General features: G+C 31.2%; 5 protein-coding genes across 9 annotated transcripts; 1 reads left to right on the plus strand and 4 right to left on the minus strand.

Annotated features, from left to right (window-relative positions):
- Positions 1-3,300: 3,300 nt before the first annotated feature.
- LOC138186941 (N-acetylglucosamine-6-sulfatase) lies at positions 3,301-6,356 on the minus strand. Of its 2 annotated transcripts, none has more exons than XM_069127283.1 (9): positions 6,225-6,356; positions 5,263-5,322; positions 4,961-5,167; positions 4,719-4,880; positions 4,475-4,648; positions 4,213-4,414; positions 3,844-4,136; positions 3,643-3,759; positions 3,301-3,567 (listed from the first exon to the last, which is right to left on the minus strand). In XM_069127283.1, exons 1-9 carry the CDS (start codon positions 6,231-6,233, stop codon positions 3,400-3,402), a joined length of 1,392 nt encoding a protein of 463 aa, XP_068983384.1. In that variant the 5' UTR covers positions 6,234-6,356; the 3' UTR covers positions 3,301-3,399. The 2 variants fall into 2 exon arrangements, with proteins under 2 accessions (XP_068983384.1, XP_068983375.1); XM_069127274.1 differs by lacking the exon at positions 6,225-6,356 and adding an exon at positions 5,391-5,791.
- Positions 6,279-13,198, plus strand: MetRS (methionyl-tRNA synthetase 1). 4 transcript variants are annotated; one of them, XM_069127220.1, is made up of 20 exons: positions 6,279-6,420; positions 6,965-7,119; positions 7,205-7,321; positions 7,403-7,552; positions 7,631-7,747; positions 7,809-7,930; positions 8,016-8,132; positions 8,210-8,248; positions 8,327-8,491; positions 8,577-8,853; positions 8,934-9,315; positions 9,410-9,623; positions 9,706-9,942; positions 10,408-10,726; positions 10,802-11,026; positions 11,111-11,490; positions 11,652-12,053; positions 12,456-12,559; positions 12,667-12,992; positions 13,025-13,198. In XM_069127220.1, the coding sequence occupies exons 1-16, from the start codon at positions 6,312-6,314 to the stop codon at positions 11,258-11,260; spliced, it is 2,895 nt and encodes a 964-aa protein (XP_068983321.1). In that variant the 5' UTR covers positions 6,279-6,311; the 3' UTR covers positions 11,261-11,490; positions 11,652-12,053; positions 12,456-12,559; positions 12,667-12,992; positions 13,025-13,198. The 4 variants fall into 4 exon arrangements, with proteins under 4 accessions (XP_068983321.1, XP_068983314.1, XP_068983330.1 ...); XM_069127213.1 differs by having other exon boundaries at positions 11,652-12,559; XM_069127229.1 differs by lacking the exon at positions 12,456-12,559.
- LOC138186925 (ionotropic receptor 75a) lies at positions 11,458-14,726 on the minus strand. Its single transcript, XM_069127250.1, has 9 exons — positions 14,476-14,726; positions 13,974-14,149; positions 13,596-13,904; positions 13,281-13,408; positions 13,028-13,192; positions 12,669-12,880; positions 12,351-12,565; positions 11,973-12,241; positions 11,458-11,881 (listed from the first exon to the last, which is right to left on the minus strand). Exons 1-9 carry the CDS (start codon positions 14,606-14,608, stop codon positions 11,533-11,535), a joined length of 1,956 nt encoding a protein of 651 aa, XP_068983351.1. The 5' UTR covers positions 14,609-14,726; the 3' UTR covers positions 11,458-11,532.
- A 211-nt stretch (positions 14,727-14,937) lies between these two features.
- On the minus strand, positions 14,938-18,268 carry LOC138186931 (ionotropic receptor 75a-like). Its single transcript, XM_069127263.1, has 9 exons — positions 18,028-18,268; positions 17,640-17,948; positions 17,199-17,326; positions 16,973-17,134; positions 16,515-16,726; positions 16,213-16,427; positions 15,759-16,030; positions 15,188-15,394; positions 14,938-15,122 (listed from the first exon to the last, which is right to left on the minus strand). The coding sequence occupies exons 1-9, from the start codon at positions 18,106-18,108 to the stop codon at positions 15,029-15,031; spliced, it is 1,680 nt and encodes a 559-aa protein (XP_068983364.1). The 5' UTR covers positions 18,109-18,268; the 3' UTR covers positions 14,938-15,028.
- Positions 18,269-18,577: 309 nt separating this feature from the next.
- Positions 18,578-23,502, minus strand: LOC138186959 (ionotropic receptor 75a-like). Its single transcript, XM_069127313.1, has 10 exons — positions 22,837-23,502; positions 22,580-22,758; positions 21,948-22,256; positions 21,690-21,817; positions 21,357-21,518; positions 20,913-21,127; positions 20,631-20,845; positions 20,123-20,391; positions 19,684-19,893; positions 18,578-19,508 (listed from the first exon to the last, which is right to left on the minus strand). The coding sequence occupies exons 1-10, from the start codon at positions 22,976-22,978 to the stop codon at positions 19,382-19,384; spliced, it is 1,956 nt and encodes a 651-aa protein (XP_068983414.1). The 5' UTR covers positions 22,979-23,502; the 3' UTR covers positions 18,578-19,381.
- Position 23,503: the final 1 nt, after the last annotated feature.

Raw genomic sequence — 23,503 nt, forward strand, 5'->3', positions numbered from 1 at the left:
GAAGAAGACAGAATTGGTATACCTACGTACCGTATTTATTAAGAAGTGTCTGGTTTCCACGAAGAGAATCTAAAACAATATTCACAATTAGATTTTTCTAGCTGAATTTCGCTACAAAAATATTTATCGGTAGAACTAATAATAATTATCTAGTAAGGCAATACCAATTCGTAACCATTACACAGTCTAATGTTAAATGAATGAATTATTTATAATGAATTAATTATAATGAACTTGTTAAATGAACAATACACAATATATATGTATGGTATACTATATCAGGAAATGTATATCACGTATGTAATCACATTATTCACTTGACACTTTGTTTATCTTTTACTACATTATTAATTTATGTCAGCAATAATTTTTCAACCTGACAAGTTATTCTTAAACTTACTCAAACTGACTCAAACAGACTTAAATTTCTTTGTCTACTTGCAGTAAACTCTAACTCGGTACTTTCTAACTTTTCAAAATGTTTAAATATTCATTCTTTACACTCTTTCGTCATTTTAAACAAGTACTAAGTCTGTGAATAAAAATGGCATAGAGTGAAAAACGTTTAAGGTAGAGTCTAAATCATAGATCATAAGGAAGCATAGATACAATACTTTCATTGGAATAGTAAAACTGGCAGCTGTCACAGTTCACACAGAACTGGATGTTGCGTTTTAGGACTTGTAGGATACAAGAACAAAAGTGTAGACAGGATATCTCGAGAACTTAAGTACTCGACTAGATCTTCCAACACCTATTGGTATCTTGTCCGTTGCAGACACGAGTGGCGCTCGTTTCTCGAGTTACAAAACTTCGCTAGCCAAGGGCCGTGCCTAAAACAATATTGGTGGGGGCATCTAGAGCCAGCACGACCCCTACACATCAGATATTTATTTAAGACCGTCCGACACGGCTGCTTTGCTCTTGTTCACCGTAGAATTCCTGCTTCATATATGTGCAAATACATATACACGACGTGCAGCTCACTGACGAAGGTTACCAAGTAGTCAGGACTAAGTACCCCAACCCGAAATGTTGACCTAGTTAATAGCTTCGTGTTTGATTTGACTACTGTTGTCCGGATAAGCGGTTCCGTAATGCGAGCCCTGCGCTTTTATTATTATCGGCCATGAAATTCAATACTATTGAAATTATCTTCAATTAGGGATACTGACACACTCCTCTTTCTGTATTTTCCATATTTTTTTTAGTATATAGATTACTGATACATATTGTAGAAACGCAGCAACTTGATTTTGCTTCTTATTCCTCTTTTTCTAAATAATAATAGGACAATTTGTAATTACGTAATTCAAATACATGCCTTAATAATGTTCTGTAAATTAATGTAAATATCACCAGGTATGCTACTTTCATTAAATTGTATTATATAGAAGATTTGTAGTTATTTACAGTTATAATTGATAAAGCTATGTTTTAGAGTATTAAGTTAATTTAACAGGGAATCAGACTTAGAGAGAACTAATATAATATTCTTCCTAGCGTACAGAATTTAATTCAGGAATCTTAATGAGGATTCTACGGAATTGCAAGTTAAGCGAAGTTTAGCAAAGGAAATTTGTAACTCATTGTTTCCCGATTCGCCAAAGTATTTGATGCAAATTTATGTTTCTCAAATTAGTGTTCATCTTGAGAAAAGGGGAAATTAATGTGGACGAAATAAACAATGTTGTTTCTCTACCAGTTATAAAGACAAATTGAAATCTAATGGAAAATTCCATAATGGATTCTATCGAGTTCGATTTAGATTCAAATTTTTATATTTCTAATAATCCTATCTACTACAAATAGTACGCACACATACAACGCTTTTTGATTCGAATAACATTTATTTAACGCTTTCTCGATTATCAATCAACGTTCCAACGGTATATATACATATATATAAATAAAATAGAATTTATGAATATTTTACTAACCGATCATACGTTCCGATTCGTTTCGTAGTGTGGGTTGAAAATTGAACAGGACCAAAATCTCCGGGGGGGCAGGGAAGCTAAAATCCAAAACTCGGAAGCCAACGAAAGCCATTGATCCTAATGCACAAGGAAGCGATCACTCGCTCTGGCGATCAATGAAGAGAGAAGAAAAAAAGGACTTTTCGCAAGCCGACTTACACGTCTCAGTGACGATGTAACGACTTCACAATTCGTGCCGAGGCCTGTTAATCCTCCACCCGATCGATCGAGCAGGGATTCATGCTGTTTGCCGAAACACCCGCAAACTCTCTTTTTCAATGCTGCATTTTCAGCTGTGCCTCTTTTCGAGTGAAACACACTATGATATAATTCGACTCATGAATTCCTCTAGTCGGAAGTTTTACGCTGTTAATATTAATTTTGAAACAAAATTTATTCTTGGAATTGTGTTGTATGTATTTCGAAATTCATTTTATTTCGTAAAAATTTTTCAGAGTTATCGTGTTATCCGTAAAAGTTGATCCATATTATCAATTACGAAAACTGAAATACAAATAGTTATTGATTGTAATGATACTTTCAACTTATATTGATTTTTGTGTAATTGTATGGACATCATATTATCTTAAATTACCATCTGTGCAAACGATTAAACAGCCTATAGAGTGGTTAACGTGTGTACAAACATTCCAACGTTCTTTTATGCAACATGAAAGGATGTCTCTTACGGTGCTTGGCACTGAAAAGCATCAAATCGTGCCACTTTGCCCTATAGTTATCCCCGTCGTTTAGGGTCAGAAGAATAGAGTCTGCATAAGTTTAAAAATTTATTAACCAATATTCGTTGAAAACAAAATGATAAAATTTTATTCTTTAAAGCATAAAATATAAAAAATGACAGAATATTTTTTGACGTCGATCTTAATAATTTACAGGATAATTTTACTATCATAATATTTCATAAATCCTTAAACGATTCAAAACGTTTTAATAGATTAAATTTATGGATATGGCAAAAGCATATTTCTACGTTCTGTCTTTATTCAGTTTTCTTTTTCTCCACCCCCGAATAGCGCGATTGCTATTCAGATATTCGAACCGCGGGGCTTTAATAAAAATATTTGCTAAGAAAACAGTTTGCCCGAGGTTCCCGGGAAGCAAGACGAGTTATTCTTATATCCAGATTCGCGGCGTATTCTTCGCTCATGATTTCCATAAATGCAGTAATTCGAAGTAAGACGGCCGTCGGCATTTCCAACTTTTAATGGTTCATATTTAATGGTTCATACGTTTATAGATATAGTAAAGTAAAATAAATTCGTAAGAAAATGAATATTGGATTTAATAAATATTTCACTAATTACATAATAAAAGATCTTTATACGGACACTCATATTATAAATTTAAAATGTATATAGACAAATAAGATATACTAATGAAATCTATAATACATTGAGACTTAAACATATATGTTTTCCATATTTGTAACAATACAATCTTCGTTTTTACAAATACTCATTCTTTTCAGACTTTTCCTCAATCTGTATCTATGATGACGCTTCATAGTATATCCAATATTTTCTAGTTGATACTTATCTGTAGTTATATTGTATGCTTCAATATAATGCTATAAAAAACAACAAATGTCATTAATAATTACTTTATTTTTATGTTACTTTATTATTCTTATTATTAACAGTACCTTATCGTCTTCAAAGATACAGAAAATATTGTTGAATTTTGGAGATACACGTCGTATGCAACTAAAAGTATTATTTGCAGCATCTTGACATTTGCATGCCATATCTTTGGAACATAACTGTGAAAATAATAAATTCCGCAAAAATAAAATTTATATCATATACATTTTGCAAACAACTGTTCTTATATATCTAATACGTACTGTAAGGTTTGGATCATAATCACTTGGACAACCTGAGGATGGAATACCTTTAGATCTTTCTCCTCTATACTCTATTAAGAGAGTTCTATCTTTTGGCAATATCTTTTTTAAAAATGACATTCCATCAGATGGACGTTGTATACCAGCTATTCCTAAAATTGTTGCAAATAAGTCAACACTGCTGACAGGTGCAACGATCTTTGATGGTGTAATTCCAGGACCTCGTATTAATAATGGAACTTTAATATCTGTTTCATATGGTTGGCGTTTATCTATCGGCATACTGAACTGGCCTAAAATAGTATGTACAATCCATTTTAATTCATATCTGGTTTATGTTAAAATTTATTTAAATGCAAAATATACTACCAATATGATATCCATTATCTGACGTAAATATAATATAAGTATTATTTAAAAGATTTCCCACTTTTAAAGCTTCATATACATTCTCTACAAGTTCATCAACAGCTAGCAATGTTTCCCATCTCCTTCTATAGATTTCATCTAACTTAGGCAATAAATTATCAGGAAGTGGAGATGGCCCCCTTTGTACTAGCCAATGCTTGTCCTATTAAATAATACAGTTTAACATAGTGACATCAAAATTTGTATGAAAAATATTTTATACCATTTGAGTCTGTGTATTGAAATTAGGTGTTCTTTTAGCTATTACATCTTTATATTTATCAATATGCCTCATAGCTGGTATAAAAGGTGCATGAGGTGCAGGCGGTGCTAAAACCATAAGAAATGATTCACTATTTGAATTATGTGCCTTAATGAAATCTATTGCCAGATCACTCTGAAAGAAGATAATTTTAAATATACTATAAAAGTATGTACATATGTACACATGATTTTTCCATACTTACAATTACATCAGTAAGATAATCATTTGGTTCACTACCAAATTTTTTTTCAGTCCCATTAATAGATAAGGAATAATTATAATATTTTGAATTTCCAATAAGTCCAACCCACCAATCCCATCCTTCTGGTACATGAGAAGATCCACCTACTATTTTTTCTCCATACTCCATAAAATTTTTTTAATTACATTAGAAACACTTTATGTTCAACTAATTACAGTTTATAATATTTTGTAGATATGTACCTGATTTAAATATTTTCCACCATAAAAAGTTCTATAAAGCATTTCTTTTTTCAAGTGTGCTGCAAATGTATTTGGTTCTTGTATTTTTTGCCATTCGATACTGTTACATCCTCCACTAATTGAATTATTTATTACCAAATGATTATGTTGATATGTTCCAGTTAAAATTGATGCTCTATTTGGGCAACAAATAGGTGAAGCGACGAACTAATTATTAAAAGAAATATTTTATTAATATACTTTAATGTTAAACATGGTCCTAATTAATAATTATTTATTAAGAAATTAAATTTCCATCTTACACAATTTGAAAATGTTGCACCTTTACTCCCAATTAATTCCAGTGTACTTTGCATTGGTGTCTAAAAATAACAATTAATTAGTTCGTATGTTTATTCATTTTGTATTTCTATTTTTTTTTCATATTTACCATGCCATCAAGAAATATATCCAAATCATCAGCAATGATTAGTACAATGTTTTCTGCACAGTATGATAAGAATATACAACTTACAAATATACAAGTTAAAAAAATAGTCATTTTCTTTTAAATTCTAAATAATTGAAAATACATAAAAATGCAAGATATAAATAGAAATAAGGGTATTCCCCTAAACTTATTTCACACGATTTACAAGAAAAAATAAAATTTTATAAGAAAAACTGTTATAAGAAATATTATGTAAATTAAATTTATATTCTATGTTATATATCATTTGATATTAAATAATATTAATAATAAATTAAAATTGCTGTAGAATTCAAATGTTAAACTTGATTAAACTTCACTACAGAATCAAATTCTCCTTAATAATATATACAATTCACGCCAGAGGACACCACTATTCATTAAATTTGTACCTATATGTACTTATGTATGAAAATATTTATTAAGTACTGTATGAAAGAAAAATATTTAAAGATAAAAATGTCACTGTGCTTAAATTTATAGATTTTATTAGCAAAAAAGCTCTTACAATGAATGTTAAATGTTAGAATTAAAATGTTCGTAGATGCAATAACAACTTTCGGTATTACCAACTGTCATTTAGTGTATCTTCAATTTTATATTATGTTATATTAAACGAATGAACAATTATTCGTTGTGTGATTTCGTTCTACATAACCAAAAACATTCTAATGGATTTTGTTAAACAAGTAATATGAATGACAAAGTGTATTTAAACTTTTGAGGTTAGCAGAATGAGGTTAGTTTCGAATAGATTGGCAATGTGCTGTGAAATTGTTCATGGTATCTGCTTACAGACTGCATTTACTTGTCGCTCACATGTGTCGGTTGTGTGCTGAAAATATTTTCATCTATTTATTGTGAATATTTATTAACTTATTAATGAAAATGAATATTTCAACGAACGAGGGCAATCCGAATACTTTAAAGCTAATAATTGCAGCTAAAGTAGCACAACATGCTGTTACCGTAAAAACGGTACAGCCAAAAGGTAAGAAATTTAATGTTTCCGCCCCAAGTAATCCGATTTCTGATCATATGATGAAATACCATATGTTTGTTTCACTTGTAGGTTGCTTTCATCATTTTAAAATTCATTGACCTTTTACAAATTCTTTAAACAATCTAGAATTTTTAATTAGCAGAGTTTAATATATATGTATTTATCATATCATTTATGTTTCAATATCATTATCTTGCTATCCTTGAAATTAGAGTGATAAAATATTTTGATTTCCATTTGGAATAACATCTCACTATTAAAGTAGGTATATTTTGTTGTTCGATGATTGTTCATTCAATAATCATTACATGACACCAGAAAATGGTTTTTGGTATTATAAATCATATATTCAATGAAAAAATATAATTTAAATTGACCACTTTAAATATGAAAAAATATAATTTAAATTGACCACTTTAAATATGGAAAAATATAATTTAAATTGACCACTTAAACCAGAGGTTTATTGTGATTTTTAAGTCATTTCAGTATATCAGTTAATATAAAGTGAGTCTTCTTATTTTATGTATAGTTGGCTTTTCGAGCCGTTTACCTTCTATTGAACTTTCATCTGGGTTAGTACTATTTAGTACTAATGCAGCAATGCAGCTCATAGTACCTTCTTCATCTCAAGAGTCAAAAATTCTTAATAATAAATGGTTGGAATGGGAAATATCTCAGTTACAGGTAAAGAATAATAAATTAATTATCAGTGTTTATGTATATAATAATATAAATTAATAGAATATTATAAACATCATATACTTTACAGCCAGCTATAGCATTGTATGGTAATACAGGGATTTACAAAACCACAAAAAAGTCATGTTTATGGTCCTTATTAAGAGAACTTAATAATGCGTTAGAAGACAAACAGTACTTAATTAAGGTAATTCATAATAAAATAGCATTAGTGTGATATTAGTCAAATTATTGTCACAAAATTAAAATTTTATTGAAATTATTTTAGGATAATAATGACTTATCATTGGCAGATATATGTATTTGGGTAACTCTATGGTCTACAGTAATGGTCACAGAAATTGGAAATGAATTAAATAAAGAATATTTATCAATTAAAAATTGGATATCCAGTATTGAATTGCTGCCAGTTATACAGGTGTTTTATCATTAATTTTATATTTTATATTGATATTAGTGTCAAAGTTAGTAATATTTGTATATTTGATTGTTCTAGGATTCCATTGAAGAATACAAATTTGAAAGAGGCTCAAAAGCAATTTTCAGTATTCAAGCTGTATCTTGGTTTCCTGTTAATACTAATTCAAATCCTAAACCTTCTAAACCAGCTGATGTAAGTTTGCTATTAATATGTATATACTTTATATTTTTCTACATCTGATATCAACTATTAATTGCAGCTTAGTCCAACTAAAGAAAAAGAAATGGAAGCAGTTAGTCAGGAAGAAATACAAAATATTTCAAGCAATTGGTCTTCTAAATCATATCCTGATGTAAAAAACTTTCCTTATCCTGTGTAAGTTTGAATGTACATATAAATGATTTTATCTTAAAGGAAATAATATGTACGCAATTAATATAAATTTATCCATAATTTTTAGGTTGCCAAAAAAAGGAGAAAAAAATATTTTAATAACATCAGCATTACCTTATGTCAACAATGTTCCTCATTTAGGAAATATTATTGGTTGTGTTCTTTCTGCTGATATTTTTGCCCGGTGTGTTTCATAATAAGTAGGTCTTATAATAGTATCATATAAGTGTACATATTTTTAAATAACTTTCTTCTTTACAGATATTGCAGACAAAGAAACTATAATACCCTTTTTATTAGGTATGTACCACCTTTTTCCACGTGATATAATATAAAAATTAAATAATCATTTATCATAAAAATAATGCAAATTTTTAGTGGTACTGACGAATATGGTACTGCTACAGAAGCTAAAGCTTTGGAAGAGAAAACGACACCCCAAAATATTTGTGATAAATTTTTTGACATACATAATGATGTTTATCGATGGTTTAATATTGGGTTTGACTATTTTGGTCGTACTACTACACCAGAACAAACAGAGTAACATGAAACTCGTATTAGCTGCTTAATTGATTTAAAATACAATTTATTTAGCTATTAACTAATATAATATTTTATATTCCAGAATTGTACAATCATTTTTCTTAAAAATTAAATCAGAAGGATATGTATTAAGTGAAACTGTAGACCAGCTTCTGTGCGAGTCCTGTGATAGGTTCTTGGCCGATAGATTTGTAGAAGGAACTTGTCCAAGGTGTAAATATGAAGATGCACGTGGCGATCAGTGTGATGGATGCGGTCATTTGGTGAATGCAACGGATCTTATATCTCCGCGATGTAAAGTATGTAGTAATAGACCTATTGTTAAAAAGTCGCAACAATTCTTCTTAGATTTACCGAAGGTAAGAATTTCTTTATGATACCTATGACATTATTTATTATAAGCATATCATATTTCAATGAAGAAAATATTACTTTGCAGTTAGAAAACAAGTTAAAAGAGTGGTCCTCAACAGTAGAAAAGGGATGGTCAAGCGTTGCAAAAGTGGTTGCAAAACCGTGGCTACGTGATGGACTTAAACCACGATGTATAACAAGAGATTTAAAATGGGGAATACCTGTTCCAGTAAAAGGTTTTGAAAATAAAGTATTTTACGTTTGGTTCGACGCTCCTTTTGGTTATATCAGTATTACAAAAAGATATACGAAGGAATACCGACAATGGTGGAAGCCTACAGATGTACAAGTTGATCTATACCAATTTATGGCAAAGGACAATGTTCCATTTCACGCAATTATGTTCCCTGCTTATTTATTAGCAGCTAATGAAGGTTATACATTGATGAAGCATTTAATGGCAACAGGTATACATTTAATATATTAAAGACAAAAGAACTATGTATTGTAAGTACTTTTCTATATAAACAATTAATTATTAATGATTTAACCTGATTCTAGAATACCTCAATTATGAAGATACAAAATTTTCTAAATCGAGAGGTATTGGAGTATTTGGAACTGATGCTAGGGATACAGGTATACCGGCTGATGTTTGGCGATTTTATCTTGCATATGTTAGACCCGAAACGCAAGATTCGAATTTTAATTGGGTGGATTTAGCGACTAAAAATAATAGTGAATTATTAAACAATTTTGGAAATTTTGTTAATAGGTATTTGTTTTTTTATGGTAAACGGTATGAATTCTGATTTTTATTTCTAGTAGTGTTTTCAAAGACTGCTTTTAATAAATAGGGCTCTAGTATTTGCGGAAAAATACTTTGATTCTAAGATACCGCCAATAGAACTTCAGGAAGATGACTTAATATTACTGGTATTAGCTCAGCGTGAATTATCATCTTATATACATGCTTTGGAACAAGCTAAATTACGTGATGGTTTGAAAAACGTTTTAGCAATTTCAAAACATGGAAATCAATACATGCAATTCCAAGAGCCATGGGTGAAAATTAAAGGAACAGATAACGATAAGTAAGTGCTATGTCCGTTTTAATTACATAATGAGATTATGCCGTTCGTAAGTGTACTGTAGGCCTTTACATGTTTTCATACAAATATTTTGTATATTTAAGCCATTAAATCTTTAGATGTTGTTGCATGCTGCCCCATTTTATTCTATTATTTTCGTTTCAATTAGTGGGAATTCATATCATGTAAAATAATTTATTATATTAGAGATTAGAATATCTTTATTTCCTAGGTACCCTTGTTCAGTGAGGATTACATGATTTATGTTGCTGTTACATGACTTAATTTTATGCTGTAAAGTAAGTCCTATTAACTGACTGTGACTGTTAATCAACTTTCATATATTAAATTATGTTGTACAGGTCTGTTACAGTACTTATGAATAACACTCGCTTAATAGAACTAAGTGGCGTCATTGTTTTTAGTTTAAACATAGCGTAATTTTGTGCTTTTTTCTATTGTTTGTAGAAAAAGAGCTGGAACGATCATCGGTATTTGCTGTAACTTGGCATGTCTTTTATCAGCCCTTTTGGCTCCATTCATGCCATGCACCGCCCGCGAATTAAGATCCCAATTAGGATTGCAAACTAGTAACTATGGCTATATACCTGATGTTATCACAAGCATACTTCCCACGGGACACAAAATTGGTAAACCATCTCCACTATTTAAAAAAATAGAGGATAAAGATGTAGAAATATTAAGAAAAAAGTATGCTGGTAAGCAAGAAACTACAAGTAGCAGTAGCAGAGATGTAAAATCATTGGATAGTGCAATTACAGAATTGGTTGGTGAATTTTTTAAGCAATTTTGCTAAATTTAATGCAATAGTCACATATGTTATACATTTCTTTATTTTTAGGACAATAAAGTTAAAAAAATAAAGGCCAAGTTCGATAAAAGTGGATGGCCATCCAGTCAAATTCAAATTTTCTCAGCTTTGAAAAAAAAGCTGCCTGATCTCTTAAATGAAAAAAATAAATCCCCTGAATCGAAAAGTAAAAACCCTGAAACGGTTTTGGTACCTGAACAAAATGGAGATGTTGCAATGGACGTAGCAAGTTTGGAAGCGGCCATCGCTAAACAGGTACAATAAAATATTTATGGACTTATTAAATGTTCAGTTTTTCAATTATTCTTTTTTTTGTGCAATTGATGTTTCTATTTTTAGGGCGATCTTGTACGTCAATTGAAAGCTAAAGAAGAAAGATCTGTATGGCAACCAGAAGTAGAAAAATTATTGAAACTCAAAAAGCAATTAGGAGATCTCACTGGAACAGTTGCAGCTCCGACTGACAAAAAATCGAAGAAAAAGAAATAAGCAAATTGCTAATCAACATGTATACATTTCACATCATTAAAATCTATGGAGGTTTCATATAATAAAAAGTCATTATACATTTCTTATTGCAACGTACACACTTCGGAATAATACCACATAGTATTTTCACATTTAAGTAATGTAAACCATATAGTTTATTTAATAAAATTAATTTGTACATCGGGTAAAAAGTTATAAAATTGTAACTCACATAACTTCTTCTACCAAAGGTAAAGGAATAACATAATTCATTTATTTTCTAATGAAAATTTTTATTTATTAGAAAAAAAATTTTTTTTGTTAGTTACACGAATAGGTACTTTTGTCTTTACCGCAGTTTTAATCCCTGGTACAATATTTTTCTGATTACGTTTTTTTAATCGACTTCCAGATTTTTTTACTTGTTCCTGTTTTGTGCTTAATTTGCGGAAAACTATATTTTCGATGAAACAAATAACAGCTGATAAAATGGTGCCAAAACATAAAACAAGTATAACTGGTATCGCTTCATGAATAGTTACACTAGATACATGATATTTATCTTTGTTGCAATAAGGTTTTCTGTAACTCCAACGTGACACTTCTCGCTTCCGAATCCCCGAAGTGGATATCTTAAGAATACTACAACAACAATTATATAATTACTAAACCGTTTAGAAAAATATATACTACATGTAACTTTTGTGGACTTATTCTTATGAAGTTTTCTTACCCTATTTTTGTTATTTCTTGAAACGGACTATGTTGAGTTGACCATAAACCTAACGAACAAGGACGAAGTAAATGTACTTCGGTAAGCTGACAAATCATTTCTTTATCAAAATTACGATCTATAAATGGATAAACGCTATCGGGCTCCGCATGATAAGCAAATCTTAAATTCTTCATTTTTTTCATACCATCCTCTATCGAAAGAAATCTTTTCTTTTGCGGTATAGTTTCCCAGTGTTTCTTAAAATATTGAACATCTTCCGCAGGAGACTAGAAACATTTTTCCGGTTATGAATAATTAATATTTAACTATCCGTATGATAGAAACAAAATTACAAACAAAAGTTTGTTTTTGATAGCATACAAAATTAAAACTCACTTGCAATAAAACACTGAAATATATATCCTTAAACGCTGCAAGACTCATTCTACTTTTTACTAATGAATACAATGAATCGTTCATTTTATCTAATGGTGCATTCAGCCGGCTGGATACTATTGCTGCTGAGTAATAGTTATATACAAGTAGACCAAAGATCATTGTATGAAAAAAAGCAACACGACTAGAAGATTGATTGCTAATAAATGGTAATCCTGTAATTAAAATATAAGTTCCATTTTTTATTCCATTATAATAAATGAACATTATTATACGAACAATGTTATACGATTTATAACAAATTTTTTATTAACAGACCCTGTTGACTTAATGCAGCGGCAATAATGAGAATTGTGGACCCATAATCAGGGTAAACAGCATCTTTTTCGAGTTTAAAAATTGTCCACATAGCGAAAATTATGACGATTATTAATAAAAGGATCATGTACCAAACATTTCGTGAGAATGGTCTAAAGATTAGGTTCATGTCCACTTTTGACGAAGGTACAGTAAGAAACATAAAGCAAGTTCTGTAAAACATATTTAAATAATTATTTTATACTTTCACATACTGCATATTATTGATTAAGTATATTTATAATGCTCAATGTATATTTTCATAACTTGACTTGAAAAATATATGTATGTATAAAAAGTATAGTCGATTAGTATAGTACCTTGCGGGCCAAACTTGCGTAATTACATTTGCATAATTGAGTCTTTCGACAGTCAAAATCGATGGAAAATATCCCATGTGATAGATGTCATCGTGAAGGCCAGCTATCAATGGTCCAAAACTGCTATCATTTTTGTTCCAATGATCCAGTTTTATCACCTCAAAGCTAAAAGTAAGTTATGTGATAGACGGAGAAAACCATAATATTGCATAAAATCATAACATTATATAATCTGAAAATGTTGAAAAATTACGTGAAATTGAATTGATCTCCAACGTGTTCCATGATAGCAAATCCAAACTTAGACCAATTGTCCGTGGATATAGTATTCCTTTCTCGTAGATATTCCACCAAATCTTGATCCTTAGGTTTAGCTGTTACCTATGTATAAAAGTATCACTAAGGTAAATGAATCTAAACAAATATTTTAAACAATGAATTTTATAAATGTAAATGTTATATTGCTTCAGTTTAATTCTTTAAGAGTTTAATTTATATTAATTTTATAAAATTAATATCTTACTATCTAAGCAATGTAATTTTTTTAGATATATTTATTTCAACTTACAACACCAGCAATCTTGATCTTCATCCTATGATAATTCCATCTTCTGGAAAATTTATTTGACTGCAGAGTATTCTGTAATCCATCGTTCCTAGACCAGGTACCAAGTTCCGTAACATTTAACAAACCACCGCAAGATTTGCAATGATTATATACGTCATATAAAATGTACTCATCATCCCTTGGTATAGCAATTGCGATATCCGTGATGATACTAAATGTACTGTCGTTTAATAAGTTGACAGTATGGCTCATATTTTCTCCCACGATCAACCATTGATGCAAATGATCAAACATGTAATGTGTCGAGGTCTAAATAGTAATTTTTGTGTATCAATCATCAAATGTAAGAAGTGTAACATGATTTAAACAATATAATACCTCGTAGAAAAGTTCCATTACATCTTTGTCCGCTATTGAGCACTGTAGGTCCAAGAATATACCTAAATTCCAATAAATACTGTGCAAAAAACGGGATATATCGATTGTCGATGCAAATTGATTTATGGACACCCCAATCCCAGCATCATTGAGAAGTTTAACGATCTGATAATCATCTGCATGTAAATATTTATTATGTACGGTGTAATTTAAAAAATGGAACGAAAATATACGAATGTGTATGAAATAATACGTAATGAAATTGTTGTTTAATTATGTGTATGAATTGTCACGAAATTTTCTTGAACCAAAAAGTATTTTTCAATCGATAATTTCAATTTTCTGAATGTAAAAATAATTTTAAATTAAGAAAAATCTGAGAATGTAATAATATTTAAAACGATACGTTTGAAATATCTTTTATTTAATGTTTGCTCTTCTAAAAATACTATTTTGTTTTAAAAAATTGAGAAACTTGCTTCACAGAATGAAAACTACCTACTTTCGATCTCTCCGCAGGAAAATCCAGCCACTCTACCAACATTCTTAAAAACGAAATAATCACGAATCATATCCATTTTGCTTGCGTACAGTGCAACGATTAACTGCAAATAAAAGAAATTGTAAAAGTGCATGACACTACTGTTGTTAGCCTTTATTCACGATTGCAAATCGAACGACTACAAGTAGAGTATTCGTGCTACAGTCCCTGGCAGTTCTTCCTTTCCGTTCTTTTATTTTTCATGAGAAAACATGTCAGGTTTGATGTGATGGCTCTTTAGAAAACGAAACCGCTCGTGATTCTGAACTGTTTTATAGCATAGTAGTCTAGTAATATCCGATAATGACTATATCAGATCAATAGTCAATCGACTAATTTTACTTATATTTCAAAATTTACAATTTCTATGTCAGAAAGAATGTTGATCCCTTGCAAACAAATATATACATTATATAACTAGTTCTTTTATTTCATTTTTTAATTTTATAAGTTAATTGAAATAGCTTACTAATCGAAATTCTACTTTTTATCGAATCAAAAACCAATACGAATATTATGGATTTATATCTAATAAGTTACGTCTGCTGTTACTACTGCTGAAACTTCCTTTCGTTTCGCTTCTCTTTCGTGCACTTTTCTCCATACTCCTATGAAGTATAAAATAAAATTTTATTTCCATATTTACGATCGTGCACAAAGTGAAATAACTCACTTCATCGTATGTTTGTAAATAATATTTTCCACGATGCAAGTGATTCCAGCTATGAGCATTCCGAATGCCAATAAAATCAAAGCTGGAGCAGTTTCGTAGATCGTGATGCTCCTTGTAGACAAAGTGTCGGGTTGACACTGTGGCTTCCTCGACGACCAATGTTTGATTTGCCGATTACGAAGGCCAGTATTAAACATCTTTGTCAACCTTAAGAAAAGACAAGTAAGTTAGTTTTAAAATATTAAGTAAAGATAGTCATTAATAGTCGGCGAATGTCTATGGAAATTTATATTTTTATGAAGACAACTCTTCAGTTGTCAAAACATTTAGTAAAAATGAAAATCAAACAGAGATTCGAATGTATTTTTGTATTTGTGTAACTAACAGTTTAGCAACATTGACGTATTTCCATAATTAAATTATATTAGAATATAAAGAATATGTTTTATACGTTAAAACTAAAATAGGCAAAATGAAATAAATTGAGTACTTCATAAATGCATGAAAATTCGCACGTACACACACATAATCTAATTATTAAATGAAAGAAATATATGCTACGATTATTCACCCTATTTTTGCTATTTCAATGAACTGTCCATTGTGACTGGCGTACATTCCCATCACCGATTGTTTGAACAAATGAATCTCCGTCAATTCGCAGATTTTATTTGAATCGAACATTCTTTCGACGTAAGGGTAAGCTGTATTAGGATCTGTATGATACGCTAAAATTCCTTGACCGACTTGTCTGATACCCTCTTCTATTGGGAGATATCGTTTTGATTCTGGCAGAGGATCCCAGCGTTTCTTGCGAAAATAATCCGATTCCCAGTTCAGTTTCTGTTGATAATATCATTAATATCGTAATATTGATTTCATTTGCCTTAAACAATGTTTCCTATCACTTTAAAGGATTCTTTGATTATATAAAATTTTAAAGCCAGAAAACATTGTCAGATTTAATTCGAAGTTTCAATTTGTGACAAATTAATTTTTTACTTAAACGTAGTAATTAAACTTACGTATAAAAAGTAGTTTAGATATGGTACGGCTTCCGCAGCAATTTTTAGATTACTATCAGCAAGAACAGTTACGGAATCTTCCATCATATCAAGGGGTTCGCTCAATCGAGCCGAGACAATACTAGCAGAGTAATAATTGTACATTATCCAGCTATGTATAATTATTTGAAATAACGCTATACGGCTTGGTAAACGTTTCGGCAAAAAATTTGCACCTATCGAAATTTCAAATAGTTTTAATAGATTCTGATCTTTGCACGTATTTAATAATTTAGCTTCCGATTGATATCTTTCATATGCACCTTGTTGAGACACGATTCCTATCGACAGCACCACCGCTCCTGAATATTTTTCTCTCTTGCCAATATCTTCGCGATTCATTATCATCTTCATAACGAATACGGAAAATAATCCGAAAACAGCAAACACGTACCACGTTTGCCGTGTGAAGGGTTTCAAAAAGATTTCTAACTTGATCTTATTCGTTGAAGTCGATAGCAGCATGAAACAGGGTCTGACCAGAGATATAATTCTTCTATTAGGTATCATCGAACATTTCTCGGGTTGTAGACATTAAACGGAGAGGGACTAAACAAGTTTTTGTAGGTAATTTAAGTTATAAGATTTTCGTAATTTATATATCGCTATTGACGATACATTTACCATACTATTCACTGTATCTGATACAATTAATAGAAAATATACATATTGCGTATAATTTATTTATTGCCTTTAGTTAATATGTCGGGTATTGTCTTACCTAATTGGCCATGCTGCGCCGATCAGAGTAGCATAATCCAATCGTTCAGACACCATAATTCTTGGATTACTAGCGAAATCGATGTAATTCGACCGTAAAAATTCGAAAATCAAACCATGCACGCTGTGTCGGTCCCAATAAATTATTTCCGAGGCATGGACGCTAAAAAAAAAAAGAAAAGATAAAATTCGCTGCGTCAACGAACGATTAGTATCGAATATAATACCTGAAATTAAAAAGATCTCCTGTATGCAAAATCATAGCGTGTACAAATTTATGCATACTATCCAACGATCTCGTATTTATGTCTTGCATGTAATCCTCGAGACGCATATTCTTTGGTCTGTATTGAATCTGCCCATAACATAATTCGAGATAACACATAATTATTGATTTCAACTAGCATTAATTAACGTTTGATAAACTGTTAATGTTTCTCCTTTATACAGCCCTTCTACGCTCAATATTAATAACTAAGCGATAAATGTATTTGTTTCCGATTAATTAAAAATTTATTGCATTGTATTTTCTTTAAAAAACCGTCCGAAAAATGTGTAAACTATCGTTTACAGCTGATAAAGAACATTCATAAATTAAGCAAGTTCGGCATTGAAAAAAAATCCAGGAGAAAATGTAAAAGTCTACAGGAATCGATAGATGGACTCACCACACCAGATATTTTTAATCTCATGCCGTGCATGTTGGCCCTTCTATTAATTAATGGTTGCGTTAAGAAAACTTTCAATCCAGACTCACGATGCCAAGTACCAAGCTCAGTAACGTTTAACGCACCACCACGATATTTGCAGTGATTAAAAACATCGTACAGGTCATAGCCATTTTTGTTCGTTATAGCAAGAACAACATCAGTTACTATGTTATAAGCAGTATCGTTCAAGAAAGGAATACTGTTATTGTAATCCGAGCCCAACACTAACCAATTGTATGAGTAATCATACATTCGATATTTCGAGCTCTGAATTAAAATAAAAATCAATTGATATTCATTGTCAAACGATTATCGTTGTAATCATGAAAAACGAAGTTTCTCTTACTTCAGCGAAAATTCGTACGGCGGTCTCATTGCGACAACGCAAATCGATTACGACACCTACTGTCCAAGTTTCGCTTCTCATAAACCTACGGAAGTCGATTTTCACGCTGGGTTCTCTTATTATCGTAAATATGCCAGTGGTGCTTAGCGTTTTCAGAAGATTGAAGTCACCTATATATCGCACTGTTATATGAATTTGCCTAGATACTACATTTCTTCAAACAATTATTTTTTCCAAAGAGAGAATTCGTCAATATATGAATTGCCGTTTATAAGCTTCTAAGAAAACTGAGAGTGATAATACTAATTTATTTCATATATATTTATCAGTTCAGTATTTTAGATGTTTTATGATACTTTAATACCAAATGCATTACGTATATCATATTTCCAAATAATCAACGAAAGAGTTGCTTACCTACAATATCGCCACAAGAAAATCCTACGACATTTCGTACTTTTTTATACACAAAATAATCTCGGATGAATACATGATCCTGCGCGTTCGAAATTAAAACGAATTGCAATAAAACGAACAAGACGGTATACATTATACTATTCTTTTCTCGAACCAAGAATTCTGTTCGAATATTAACACTGATCGAATCGAATCGTTCGACATCGCCTGCCTTTCTATTACGTTATTTTATAATATTACTTTTGCATGACATTATAATGATGATAATAATATTAATAATAATAATGCAGGACGTATCATTTGGGATTCCGCTGAAAGACAAGCTTGTCGAACGATTTCGTGCAATTTGGCAAATTGCTCGAGTCACGAAAAGGAATGCATACAGCTCGATTAATCAATCATTCATTCGAACGTCCATTCGCAACGCGACAGTTCCAATGGAAACAAGCTAAGTCGCGCTATTGATCGAATTCCCGGTTACAGATCGACCGCGTTATTACTTGCATTATTATTATTCATCTGTGTTGCGGTGTTTTATTAATTTCCTGTCAAAGGCTGCCTAAAATATGAATTTCACGATAAGCTAGATATTAATGGTATCATATTGGAAGAGAACAGGAAAGGCAACGGATTTAAAAATTAATTACGCGATTGAAGATAATAGTAAACAAGCTACCGGCTTCCTGCCCAAAATTTGTAACCAATATCGATAATTAATTCAAGATCTGGCCATATTTAAATGCATATTTTGCTTTAATATTTTGAGGAAACTACGCGTGATTAAGGTTTTATATGTTTGAAAAAATCTAATAATTAAATGTAATAAAATACCGTATGTGTTATCTACAATAATTGGTAGAGAATCTTTCGCAGTTGTTCTAGCGACTAATCAGCAAATTCGCGCTTATGGCAATTATATCGCGGCAATGGGTAAACTTTAGGGATTTTGAAAAGGGCTCCATTTACTAAAAAAGTTTCTCAGAGACTGATTCACGTTTCGTAAATATAGTAGAGGCGAAGTCCAGTCGATCAAGCGTTTCTTTTCCATCATGAAACTTGGAGGTCTAGAAAAGATTATTTTGAATAGTTTTTATACTATCCTACATAGGTAGAATAATATTAACTAATTAATTAATGTTACTTATTGTACAAAAATTGAGAACTTTTCGGACGAGCAGAAAATAATATGTATATAGTATACATTTCGTATATTTCTCTTAAATTAAATTTGTAATTTACCGTGCTGGAAAAAGACAGAAGACGATATTCTCAACGATGCAAATGAGAATCGATAGAACCAGTGAGATACACAAGAACATGAAAATCGGTGCAGCTTCGTGAATCGATAGAGGTTCAGCGATAAGTAGGTTGATCGGGCAAAATGGTTTTCTAGCTGCCCATCGCTTCAATTCGCGTTTCTGAATGCCAACGTTTTGAATTTTAATCAAGCTAAAAAAAGTAACATACGTATCTTCAAAAGATGTTTCATTCGATCTTCGTTCGAGTTTTAAATTTGTTACAGAAATTATGCATAAAACGTAATTTCAATTGATTTTTAAATACTCTGGTCTTCTCGACTTTCTAATTAATTTCATGTTCTCTCGATTGATGCTTTCGAATCGTTTCGAAATACCTCCAATAGGTCGATCTACATTTACATGTATATTGACTTTCGTACCCTACTTTCATCAGTTCAGTAAAAGGGCTGTGATGCCTCGCATAAAATGCGAGGACAGCACGCAACAGATGAACCTCCGTAAGTTCACAGATACTTCGGCGAGTGAACGACTGTTCGATGTACGGATAAGCTGAATCGACCATCGTGTGATAGGCTAAATGACCCTCCGCCACGCGATTAAGTCCTTCTTCTAGTGATAAATATCTATCCGACTCTGGTATTTTCGACCACCGATTGTCATAAAAATATCTTACTTCTTTGTCTGGCACCTATGGCATAAAAATTTTAATATTGAAGAAAATTTTTTAAATACGAAGTCTTTTTCAATAAAAATTTGTTCTATTATATGTATATATTATTTGTAGTATTAACTGTATTCGTCCTGGAGAGTTACATTTTATTCCAAAATTATATTCATGAAAATGAATTATTAAAAGATTATCTTATTTATTTTATTTTATTTCGAAATATTTTGTTTTTAAATATGTAGCTGCATAAGAGGTATTACCCGAAGAAAGGAGCGAATATACGACGTAGGCTGCACCGCAAGTTTCATATTGCTCTTTGCCAAACTAATCAAAGAATCGTTCATCTTCTCGCCTCTGTTTTTCAAACGATTCGATACGACACTCGCCGAATAATAATTCAAAATTAATAAACCGACGAACAAGATTTGTAGGAATGCTATACGACTTGCGCAACGTGTTGGAACGAACGCAGAACCTGAATGAAAAAATGTCGTGTCAAAGAAATCCAAAAACTTTGTTCGATTAATTCCTTCATGATATACCTTGTTGGGACAAAGCTCCTATTGTGAGCAAAACAGAGAGGCCATAAATCTCTGTAGGAGTTTGCACGCCTTCTAATCTTAGTAAAATAACTAGAATTGTTGTCACGATTCCTATCATGGCCAGTATCACATACCATACTTTCACAGACAAGGGTTTCAGAAATTGTCCTGGTTTAATTTTCGTCGATGAAATCGTGCGAAACATAAAACACGACCTACGACAATGAGATACAATTAATCCGAATTTAGAAGAGAGGATTAGAATAGTGAAATTACGATACGATCAAATTATAAAAAAAAAGAAAGAAAGAGGAACAACAGGAATTCTTGTACCTTAGACAATTATTCATGTTCATTGAAATACTATTTCTGAGAACATTATGAATACATATAAGACGGTATGAAACGGTATGAAGAAGTATGAAGAAGCAAGTAGTAATATACCGTATTGGCCAGACTGGTCCGATTATGTCTCCGTTATCTAATCTGCCGATCCTCATCGCCACTGGACTTGCGGAGAGATCTATGAGTTTCTCTTTGAAAGCCGCGAAAACAGGTCCAGAATTATCGAATCTTCTTTGCGCATTTATTTGCACAATCTCCATACTGCAAAGTAGAAACCAATGAATGAATAAAAATTCTTTTGTTTAAAAAGAATCACAGATTAATATTTAGCGATTGTCTTTAAAGTGCATAGAACACATATTTAATACAGTTGAACGGAAACTGTGCTGCTAATAGAATTTATAAATTTATCGAATTCAGTATAATTTTTACGTGAAATTGAAGATGTCAGACAAATGTTGTAACAATACGTAGAGAAATTTCGATCGCCCATATTTTGACTTCATGCTATATTGTAGCATCATCTCGTGAAAAGTCATGTTTTCTGGTTTAAAACCGATCTGTAAATTTCTTAGTTTATAGATTACTTTAATGTCTATTCTATCTGTCGAAGTGTACCATATATAAAATTCTAATTTCATTAATTATATTAATCAGATAATGATCATAGAAAGAACTGGCACAACTTACAACGACCCCAACTTTGAGTTTCATCCCGTGCAAATTCGATCTTCTTTCGAATTTCGATTCATTTAAGGTAACGTTTAATCCAGTTTTATTGCTCCACGTTCCAAAGCGCGTTACATTCATCGACCCTCCTCGATCTTTGCAAGGATTATACACATCGTACAAAATATAGTTGTTCGCTGATGGCACAGCAATTATAACATCGGTAGAGGTAGTGAACGCGTCATCGTTTAATATTTCCAATACATGGCTCAGGTTCGAACCCAAAATTAACCATTTGTGCATTTCATCGTACATAGAATATTTAGTTGCCTATGTGCAATAGATATTATGCACTTTATTTTAATGTTTGATACTTGTGAGATTAGGACAAAAATAGAAAATGGTTCAATACATGTGAGATTAAGACTTTAGTGATACAATAATTCCCCTTTCTTAGAACAATTTAATGCAATCAAACCTTTGAATTCTTATGAATATGTAAATTATTTTTAGGTATAGCAATTCTTAAATAACTAGGTATATTTAAAAAGGAAAGGAAAAGATAAAGAATAGATTTAGAACAGTAATATAATGATATTAATATTTCAGACATTTATAGAAGTAAGAGAAAATTCCGAATATAAATTACTTACTTCCACAAGGACTTTCGTATGTCTCTTACGATCGCATCGAGAATCCAAAAAAACGCCCAACCAATTGTACTCAGCTCTTAAAACTTTTTTCATATCTAATCGCGATTCATCCGTAGAGTTCAATATTGAAATATACGTGGTGTACATATTGTTGAAGGTTTTTGCGAGTTTAAAATTATCTGTTTTTAACGTAATAAAGATAAGATCCTGTGTGTTTAATTAAAAAGAACCTTTATAGAAAACCTTTTGCTACGCACTTTCCATGTTGTCGCAAGAAAATCCAACAATTCTTTCCACTTTTCTGAATGCAAAGTAATCACGGATGAGGTTGTTTTCATTAGCACACAAAGTAGCAATTAATTGCACTATTAAAAGCAACGAAAAATACACTCGATTCATCGTACAGAATTAGCTTCCGAAGGAACGTTTTCAGTACAACATTTGGTCGGTCTTGCGCTAATATTGTTCATGAATATTCTATTATCTCGTTAATATTGTATTTCTGCATTTATTAATCACAACTACCTTGTATTATTAATACAACAGCTCCATATTTCTTCGTAAACCTTCATTTCATGATCCGTCTATTGTTTCTGAATATTGTAATAATATTTGCTATAATGTGAATGACAAAGTACACAAATTTCAAAGTAACCAATACAACGTTTATTTCTATTTCATTCTGCAAAAGTACGCGAACGAGAGAAAGTGTCATTAACACGTGTCATTTTAATTAATATAATTTGTACTTTTGTTGTACGACATGAAACGATACCGGTTCACCACCGATTTCGATTTCGTTCGTCCGATTAATTAAAAAAAAAGAAAAATGTAGAATTCGAATAAAATTGCGCACGCTGCATAAATAAAGTAACTTGTAAATGACTAGTACAGATCATTTTGATGCCGCAAATACAGGATCAT

This window comes from Bombus flavifrons, chromosome 2 (assembly GCF_040668555.2).
Source record: "Bombus flavifrons isolate JBK064 chromosome 2, iyBomFlav1_principal, whole genome shotgun sequence".
Classification (NCBI taxonomy): domain Eukaryota; kingdom Metazoa; phylum Arthropoda; class Insecta; order Hymenoptera; family Apidae; genus Bombus; species Bombus flavifrons.